Source organism: Gracilinanus agilis, chromosome 1, assembly GCF_016433145.1.
Source record: "Gracilinanus agilis isolate LMUSP501 chromosome 1, AgileGrace, whole genome shotgun sequence".
NCBI classification, from domain to species: Eukaryota; Metazoa; Chordata; class Mammalia; order Didelphimorphia; family Didelphidae; genus Gracilinanus; species Gracilinanus agilis.
The window spans coordinates 406047637-406057364 of NC_058130.1; the positions used below are offsets into that span (position 1 = coordinate 406047637).

The 9728-nt window shown below is 41.9% G+C and overlaps 1 protein-coding gene across 1 annotated transcript in view; it reads left to right on the forward strand.

Moving 5' to 3' along the window:
• LOXHD1 (lipoxygenase homology PLAT domains 1) overlaps positions 1-9728 on the forward strand; it is a 293979-nt gene that overhangs the window by 149695 nt on the left and 134556 nt on the right. Inside the window, exons 16-20 of the mRNA XM_044681634.1 lie at positions 2405-2562; positions 3144-3339; positions 5159-5319; positions 7261-7708; positions 8468-8622. Of these exons, the coding sequence (XP_044537569.1) occupies positions 2405-2562; positions 3144-3339; positions 5159-5319; positions 7261-7708; positions 8468-8622 (1118 nt within the window). The remainder of the gene's footprint in view (positions 1-2404; positions 2563-3143; positions 3340-5158; positions 5320-7260; positions 7709-8467; positions 8623-9728) is intronic.

The following is a 9728-nucleotide window of genomic DNA, read 5'->3' on the forward strand; positions in this document are numbered from 1 at the left end:
TTCTTCTTCTTCTTCTTCTTCTTCTTCTTCTTCTTCTTCTTCTTCTTCTTCTTCTTCTTCTTCTTCTTCTTCTTCTTCTTCTTTCTTCTTCTTCTTTCTTCTTCTTCTTTTTCTCTCTCTCTCCCAGGAATCTGTTTTGGTAGTGATGTCAAACATTCTGAAGGCTGGCCCAGAGTAGAAAATCTGTGAACAGTGGCTAATTGGCTACTCTGGTCCTATCTTTGTAGGCTTTGGTGATGGGGAAAAGAATTAGACAGTAGCTATGATATTTATAATCTCTTTATCTGTAACAAGAGTTAGGAGCAATGCTCCCAGGTCCTGGATCCCAGTGGGCTATTTTGAGAAGGGCTATTGAGTTGCCAGGGAAGATGATGTGAAGATACCAAAGGGGATTCCCTGACATGATGAAAAGGAAGGCAGAGGAGTGCTGAGCACACGTTGTCTACTCTATAATTTTGCTGATGAGGAGCATTGGCTAAATCTTCTTCCTAGGCTTTAGGACCTTCCCTGAAAAGACTTAGAATTGCCTTTTCCATCCCATATGGTCCTTCCCTTAAGATGGTTCTAAACAAAATTATGGAGAGGCAAAGTGGCTTAGATTCAGAAAATCATAGATGAAGAGTGAAGAAGGATCTCTATTAATGCTCGGTTGTTCAGAGATTTCTGACTCTTTGTGACCACATGAGCCAAAAAATCTTCTGTCCTCCACTATCTCCTGAAATCTGTCCAAATTCATGTTTGTTGCTTCCATGATACTGTCTCTCCACCTTTGTCATTCCATTCTCCTTTTACCTTCAGTCTTTCTCTACACCAAAGTCTTTTCTAATGAGTCCCCTCTTCTCATTATGTGATCAAAGCTTCAGCTTCACTATTGACCTTCCAATTACATTTGAATTAATTTCTTTAAGTAATTGACAGTTTGATCTCCTTGTTCTCCAAAGGACTCTCAAAAGTCTTCTCCAATATGACAACTTGAAAGTGTCAATTCTTCAGTGTTCACTTTTCCTTATAGTCTGACTCTCATAGTCATGCGTTGCTACTGGGAAAACCATAGTTTGACTATACAAATGTTTTAAGCAAAGTCTCTGATTTTTAGTATGCTGCCCAGATTTGCTATAGCTTTCCTTCTAAGGAGCAAAGTGTCATTTAATTTCATGAATGTAGTCACCATCTACAGTGATCTTTGAGCCTAAGAATATAAAATCTAACCCCACTTCCATTTTTGGTCTCCAGAAAGAGATGGGGAAAGTTGCCAAGATCTTAGGGGGTTTTTTTTGATGTTAAGCTTCAAGTCAGCTTTTACACTCTTCTTAATTCTTCTCATTTTCTGCCATCAGAATGGTATTGTCTACATATCTGAGATTATTGATATTTCTTCCTGCAACCTTAATTTCAATTGAATTGAATCAATCTAATGAATTAATTCCTCCACCTGCATTTTAATGAGGTCCTCTGCATGTAAGTTAAATAGGGTGACAATGTGCAATACTCCCTTTACAGTTTAAAACCAATCAGTTGTTCCATGTTTGGTTCTGTTACTTCTTGGCACACATACAGATTCCTCATGAAACAAGGAAGGTGATCTGGTTCTCCCATCTCTTTGAGGACTTGTCATATTTTGTTTTGATCCACATAGTCAAAGGCTCTACTGTAGTTAATGAAGCAAAAGCAAATGTTTTCTGGAACTACTTTATTCTCCATCCAGTGAATGTTGGCAATTTGGTCTCTAGTTCCTTTGTGAAAACTAGACCACATGTCTAAACATTCTTGGTTTACCTATTGCTGAAGCCATGCTTGCAGACTCTGAGGTGGAGACATATTAAGAGACTAGCTCAGATTCATAAAAATAATAAACAACAGAGGCAGAATTTGAATTCAGGACCCCTAACTCCGGAGTTAGATCTCTTCCCCCAGTGCCATGCAGCCTCTTATTCCCTTGCTGTACACTATTCCTATCTTACTTTCAACACCAAATACCCTTCTGTTCTTTCCCCCTCCAATTAAACCTGGCTTTCTAGAATGTCTCCAAAACAGTTCTACTTTGCACTTTCTCACTGTATAATGAGAGGCTTTATCCAAAGTGCAGGGTTGGTGGTTGTAAATTTCTGGGGTAGGCTATGGACATGACTCACTGTCTCAGATCTCTCAAATCACAACATATAAGCAACTTCTGACTGTTTCCAGGCAAAAATGGCAATGCCTCAACTGGTCTAAACCTTCCTTAGAAGTGAAGGATATGAAGCTAAGATGTAGGGACTCTGGTGACACATGCATTGAGGGTACTCTAAGACTTGCCAAATACTTTCCTGCTTGTTGCCTTTCAGATGTCCTTGATCTCAGCTAGGCTAACCACATTGCTGAGACTATGAACAGTACCTGAGAGACTCCCCCTATCCCTCCTTAGATGCCAAACATACTTTTAGGACTAGATATAGGAATGTCACTGTTGAGAGGGTGGTCCCTGAGAACCCTCTGAGAGGGACTAGTGTGGGTAAGGATCATGAAACCAAGGTTCTGGTCCTGACTCTGCTGCTAACTAACTGTGTCGCCTTGCAGAAGCAAGTTAAAACTCAATGGGCCTCAGTTTCCCTTTTGGTAAAATGAGAAACTGTGATGTCCAAAATGTCTTCCAGAGCTTGCCTTCTGCTCCTTGACAGAGAAGTGAGAGAGTAGCACTGCAGAATGAGACATACATAATCAAGTATGGCCAAAATGTAGGTTTTTTACTTTTTTTGCTCAACTCTATTGGTTAGAATGGGGAGCATCTATTTAGGGAAGGGTGAGTTTTAGAGATGCAAAAAAAAAAAAAAAGAAAGAGCTTCAATAAGGCTGTTTTGCATTCACAGAAGGAAACAGAAATTCAGACAAATAAGGCAATTTTGATACAACATTGTTAAGCTTAATGTTTACTTTAAGAAAACCCACCAAACTGTATGTAACAATTTGCAATTTCAGATATACTTCTCCTTTTTGTTGTTTTTTTTGAGGATTGAATATCCATGCTTGTTTTTGTTGAAGATTATAAGTTCATGATAAACATAAAAAGAAGCCAAGGTGCCTTCCAGCTCCGACATTCAGTTTTTCTATAACCTGGGCCTTACCAGCTTCCATCCCTCCACTTACTCTACTGAGTTTCCTTTCAGATCACCCGACTTGTCATTGGCCACGATAGCACAGGAGGCCTGAGTCCAGGCTGGTATTTGGGAAGCATTCAGATTCGGGTGCCACGCCAAGGCAAGAAGTACACATTTCCTGTCAATCGCTGGCTGGACAAGAATGCAGCTGATGGGCGCACAGAAGTGGAGCTGTACCCCAGCGAGGTTGAGGAGATTGAGAAATGTAAGCAGATAGGAGGTCACTTTTTTTGCTCAATAGGAAAGGAAGAAGAAGGTCCTATGTAGAGGTAAAATCTGCAAGAGACTCTGTTTGCTTTTTATATAGACCATGTGTGAGAGATGGAACATAGGATAGTATTCTCATTCTACAGATAGGGAAATCAAGGCTGGCATAAATGAAACAGTTCGCTTAAAAGCCAGATGATGACTGACGTGATGGGAAGAGGCACCATAAATTAATAATTCAGTCTATAAATATTTATTGATTACCTATGGTGCACTCAAAACTGTTTTGGATAGTATAAAGAATATGAAAGAAGGTATTCATCTTCACAAGCAGGAACTAAACCCAGTGAGTAGCCAGTCTAGTTCACGCCCTTAATGCCCTGGACCTGGATTCTTGCCTGGTGTCCTTACCTCTAGTCTCTTTGCCTTCCAGTCTTTTGAGCAAATTAATGCCAAGCCAGTTTACTTGAAGCAGCAAAGTAAAATCTCTTCACCTATCATTCATCTCCATAATAACCCAAAATGTTTTGCCTTATTTTCAATAGTTCTCTTTCCTGAACTCTCTCTTCTGGTCAAACTGGTCCCTGTACAATGAAATCCTGAAGTTTTTCTGAGATTATTCTGTTCACCTAAGATGTCATCTCCCTTCCTGCCTAGACAGTCTTTCTCCATGGAAACTTATTGTGAATAGCAATTGCTGGTGAACAGACAGATTCAGAACTATGGTCTGTTGCAATTACCTTCATTTTATAAAACTATAATATCTCTAAAATGCCATTTGGTGAAAGTGGCTTTTTGTTATCTTTATATTACTTAATTTCTTTTTTAATCTGAAAATTTTTATTTAAATAATTAATTTAGAATATTTTCCCATGGTTACATGATTCATGTTCTTTCCCTCCCCTCCTCTCAACCCCCTCCCATATAGCCGACATGCAGTTCCACTGGGTTGTACATGTGTCATTGATCAAGACCTAGTTCCATATTATTAATATTTGCATTAGGGTGATTGCTTAGAATCTACATCCCCAATCATATCCCCATCAACTCATGTGATCAAGCAGTTGTTTTTCTTCTGTGTTTCTGCTCCCACAGTTCTTTCTCTGGATGTGGATAGTGTTCTTTCTCATAAGTCCCTCAGAATTGTCCGGGGTCGTTGTATTGCTGCTAGTAGAGAAGTCCACTACATTTGATTGTGCCACAGCGTAATCATCTCTGTGTACAATGTTCTCCTGGTTCTGCATCACTTCCTGGAGGTCATTCCAGTTCACATAGAATTCCTCCAGTTCATTATTCCTTTCAACACAATAATATATAATACTTCATTTCAACAAAAAGCAACTTAATAGTTTTTCAGTAGGAGTGAAAAACCTTTTCTATTCATTGTGAAAACAAGATAAAACAAATCTCACTTGGATTCAATGTCCAGCTCAAATGGTATCTCTCCTATCATTCCTTCTCTTCTTCACACTGACCTCTCCCTCTTTTGCATTTTCTGTCAATCAGCAGCATTTATTAAGTGCCTCTAATGTGTCAGACACTGCACTGTCCTGCACCCCAGACTAGGGACTTAGTTATCTTTTCCTGAGTGAATGTCTCCTATCCTCCCAACTAGAATGTCAATGCTGAACCACCCAGGCTTCTTCACTCTCCCCAGAAGCTAGCATAAGGATGGACATATGGCAGCTTCTCAGTGAAAAATCTGTGGATTGAGTGTCCTCTAGGGTCCTCGGTGCCCTAACGGGTGACATCTCCCTCTCTAGAGTAGGGTTTCCTTCTCCCTAAACCTCTCTCCCTCCTTTGGCTTTCTGGCCTAGTGATCCATTATGAAGTGGAGATTGTGACTGGGGATATGGGCAAAGCGAGCACCAGTGCCCGGGTCTACATGCAGATCTATGGGGAAGAGGGCAAGACTGAAGTGCTCTTTCTCAAAAGTCGCTCAAAAGTCTTCCAGCGGGGAAACACGGACATCTTTCAGGTATGCAACATAGAGGGGGAGCAGGACGCAGGGGCAATGGGGTCTGAGAGCAGGACCAGCTGGGTCCTCACAGAGCTTGGGATGGAGCCACACTGGGTGCTGTTCATCCTGCCTCGGGCCAGACACCTGGGTGGCATCTCTCTATAGCTGACCTGGGAGAGGGTTCATTTTGTACGGTCATTGCTTAGGGCACTAGTGGGGGGCAAGACCCCTTTAGAGCACTGGATGGAATTATCTTCCATAGACCTGCCAGGGACCTATTTCTTAGTCATGGCTTAGGGACACCTTGGTCATGGCAATCTTCTTGCTTCCTTTTGGTAATTTTTGGATAGCATTGTGCAGAGGAAGGGTGTGTGTGAGAGACAGACAGATAGACACACACACTCACTTTGGTGAATATAGGAAGGAGGAGGACTGGGTTAGTAGTGATACATAAATATATACACACATATACATACATATATACATGCCTACATATTCCTACATGTACACATGTATGTAAGATAATATTTATAAAGAGCTTAACGTAGTTCCTGGAACACAGTAGGCATTCTGTAAACTCTAGCTATATTTTATACACACACACACACACACACACACATACACACACACAGAATATGCTAGAAAGAGCCCCAGGATGGTAGTCTAGATTTCTGGGTTCTAATCCCAGCTCCAACACTATATGGCCTTAGTCTTAGTTTCTTCTTCTGTAAACTGGGCACAAATGATCACTTCCCTACTTGACTCCAGAATCCAATAAGAGAATAAAAGAAATTAAAAGAAGCATATCAATTCCAAAGATTATTATATTTAATACTTTTTTATTATTACTGTATTGAGAGGAGTATGGTGTGTGAAGACTAAGAAATAATTCTTCCTCATTATTAGTGAGGACTTATTTGAGAATGGTGAACAGCGTGGCTAACCACACATTGAATAGGATGTGATGAAACCTTTGAGGGACAAGCTGTGTTCCAAAAATGACCAAGAGTTGGATGATGAGCCTATGAGAAATGGCTAGGACAATGGACTCAGCCCTAGACCAGGCATTGTGAGGGGATACGTGAGAAAGGAAGTGACCCTGCCTTATGGGAACTTACAGAGTATCTGGGACGATAAAACCAATAAACATAAAATAATGATAAAATAGAGAAGACAGAATGGAATCAAGTAGCAGGCTGTCCCAGTCAGACTCTAACCTTTCAAAATTCAGAAGGGGGAGAATAGAGGCTGGAGTTATGAGGTCAGAGGACTTAGACTTTAAAGGGATCTTGGACATCCTTCTTGTCCAACTTCCTAGCTTCACAAATTCAGAAACAGAAGTGAAGAAATGACTTGCCTCTGGTCACATAGTGGCAGAACCTTAAAGCACTATAGTATAAAATACTAGCTAGCCAGCTAGGTTCAGGAAGGTCCCTTGACTCTCTAGCCAGGATTGTTTTTTGATGCCATGATGCTGACAGCAACCTTTCTGCTCCACCATATTACCAGGGAAGGCTCCAAAGAGGAGGTGGGAATAGAAACTACCCTTGAAGGATAGGTAGGATTTCTAGTGGAGAAGGAAGAAGCAGGTCTTGAATGGAGGAGGGAGATAGGATCAAGACCTGAAGAAAAAGAAAGAATTTGTTACTTGTTTAGGATAATAAGGAAACCAACATGCTTAGAGTAGAGGATTTCTATGGGGAAATAGTGAGAGAAAAGAATGAACAAGTAAGGTGAGGGCAAATTTTGGCAGACCTCAAAGGGCAGGCTGGAAACCTCAGACATGATGCACTAAGCAATGGCTCTTTTGGAGTTTTGAGGCTCTTCCTAGGCCCAGTTCCTTAGGATCTTATGCCTGAATTTGAAGTGGATTGGGGGCCCTGGGGCATATTCTTCTGAGGGGAGGAGAAGGAGGGTGGTGGGCACTCCCCGAGGCACTGACCTGTGCTTTGGCAACAGCTAGAAGCAGCAGATGTGGGTGAAATCTTCAAGATCCGATTGGGCCACACGGGCGAGGGCTTCGGGGCTGGCTGGTTCGTGGAGACAGTGACGCTGAGACGACTAGTGCTGCAGGAGGTGGAGGTAACCCCGGAGGAGGAAGCCCGGAAAAAGAAAGAGATGGACAAATTGAGGCTGCTGATGAGGAAGGAGAGGCTGAAGGCCAAGGAGGAGCAGAAGAGGAAGAGAAAGTTGGCAAAGGGTAGTGATGTGGAGGATGAAGAGGAGTCCTCATCAGAGGAATCTTCAGAAGAATCAGAAGAAGAGACAGAGATTGAGGATGAAGACGAAGAATTTCAGGAAGTGGTTGATGTCTACAGTTTTCATGCAGGTCGCTGGCTGGCCACAGATGAGGAAGACAAGGATCTAGACATGGAGCTGGCACCATCTGGAAGATCGGGTCCTGAGCGTAAGCCTGAGACGGGGTTGAACAACCTTCCTGGAGCTGTTCAGGCACATATTTGTGACACCAGGTTGTGGACCAGGCTTCAAAAGGGCAAAGCTCACTTGTCTCATCCCATGACTGGCACTATATGAAGGCAGAATTGGCAGTCACCCACAGGTGTCACAAATATTTCCCCCACCCAGGTGACCCAGTGCCTGAAATTCTACCATTAGTAATTTAGTTTTGGGGATTAAGCATTTTTCACTCTGAAGTTCTTTTAAAAACTACAGATACCCTTGGAAAGGATAAGAAATTATCACTAGCACACTAATGTGAATGAATTTATGAGATCAGATTCCCTCCCCTCCCAGGAAGGATTCAGGATAATGAGTTCATTAAGTGTCTAGGTATGGGAGGTGGGGCTAGGGAAGAGGTAGGGAGACAGAGAGCCAGTAGAGGTAAGAACACAGAGAAAATAGGAAATTATCTAGAAATAGGAAGTGGGAAATGCCAAAGACAAACTTCACTGGTCAAGTCTCTCCTAATACTTCTTGGAAAGGGTAAGAATTGGGGTGGGAGATGGGAGGGAGATAGAACTGGGGGTAGGGGACAATCTAGGGAAGATAAGTTCAGCCCTGGTGTTAGAGGAGTCTACACTTGACCTCTGAAAACCCAGCATGCTGCCAGCTATTTGCTTTCCTTTGATGGATTTCCTGGGCTTGATTTCTCAGGGTTGGGCTTAGCCCTTGGTTTCCTAAATCCTACCATCTTTTATGTCCACAGCCAATACCTACGAGGTCCAGGTGATCACGGGGTGCATGCCCAAAGGCGGCACTGATGCTAATGTCTTCCTGAACATCTATGGTGAAGAGTATGGGGATACTGGGGAGCGTGCTTTAAGAAAATCAGACAAATCAAATAAGTTTGAAAAAGGACAGGTAATGACAACCACAAAATCAACAATTTATATGGCACTTTACATGTATCATATATAAGAAATTCAAACAGGTATTTAAAGTTTACCAAGCATAGAGTCCAACCCTCTTATATTACAGATGAAGAAACTGAGGCTCAGAAGAATTAAGTGACTTGTCTAGAGTAAGTGAATGACTGAATGAACAGTCATTAACATTTATTATACTATGCAAGGCACTGTGCTAATGGATAGGTTAGAATCAGGAAAGATGCCATGAGAATGGCAGAAGGGCAGAATCCTCTGTCTAAGCCCTAACTCTGTCTTCCCATTCCTTTTGGGGTCATGAAACAACAACCTTGAAAAATTGGAATTAATAGTACTGTTGTGAAAATCAATGGCTCAATGTATGGAAAGTGTTGAGTGGGAATGTGATATAGCTGATAGAGTGTTGGACTCAGTGTCAGTGTTCTACTACAGACTTAAAAACTACATAATCCTGGGCAAATAACCTCACCTCCCAGTGCTTTGATATTATTCAATCATTTTTCAAGTGTTCAACTCTTCATGACTCCATGTGGGGTTTTCTTGGCAAATACTGTAGAGTTTCTTTCTCTAGCTCATTTTACGGATGAGGAAACTGAGGCCAACAGGGTTAAATAACTTGCACAGGGTCACATGACTAGAAATGTCTTAGGCCAGATTTGAACTCAGGATGATGAATCTTTCTGGCTCTAAGGTCCAGTACTCTATCCATTGCACCACCTAGCTGCCTGTGCCTTAGTTTACTCATTTGCAAAATGAGGGACTTGGACTCAAGGGTCTCTCTAGGTCTAGACTTCTTGCCTCCAGGATCAAGAACAAATACTCATGTTTGATATTTAACATGATCTGGATCCTGAATGTCTTGCTTTTTCTTCAGAACCTTTAATTTTCTTCAAGATTCAGTTTGAATGCCCCATCTACACCAGGTCCCTTCCTCTTTCCCACCCTTTCTTCCTCCCTCCTTTCCTTCTTTTCTTCCTTTTCTTCCTTTTCTTCCTCCCTTCCCTTCCCTTCTCTTTCCTTCTTTCCTTCTTTCCTTCCTTCCTCCCTTCCTCCCTTCCTTCCTCCCTTCCTCCCTTCCTCCCT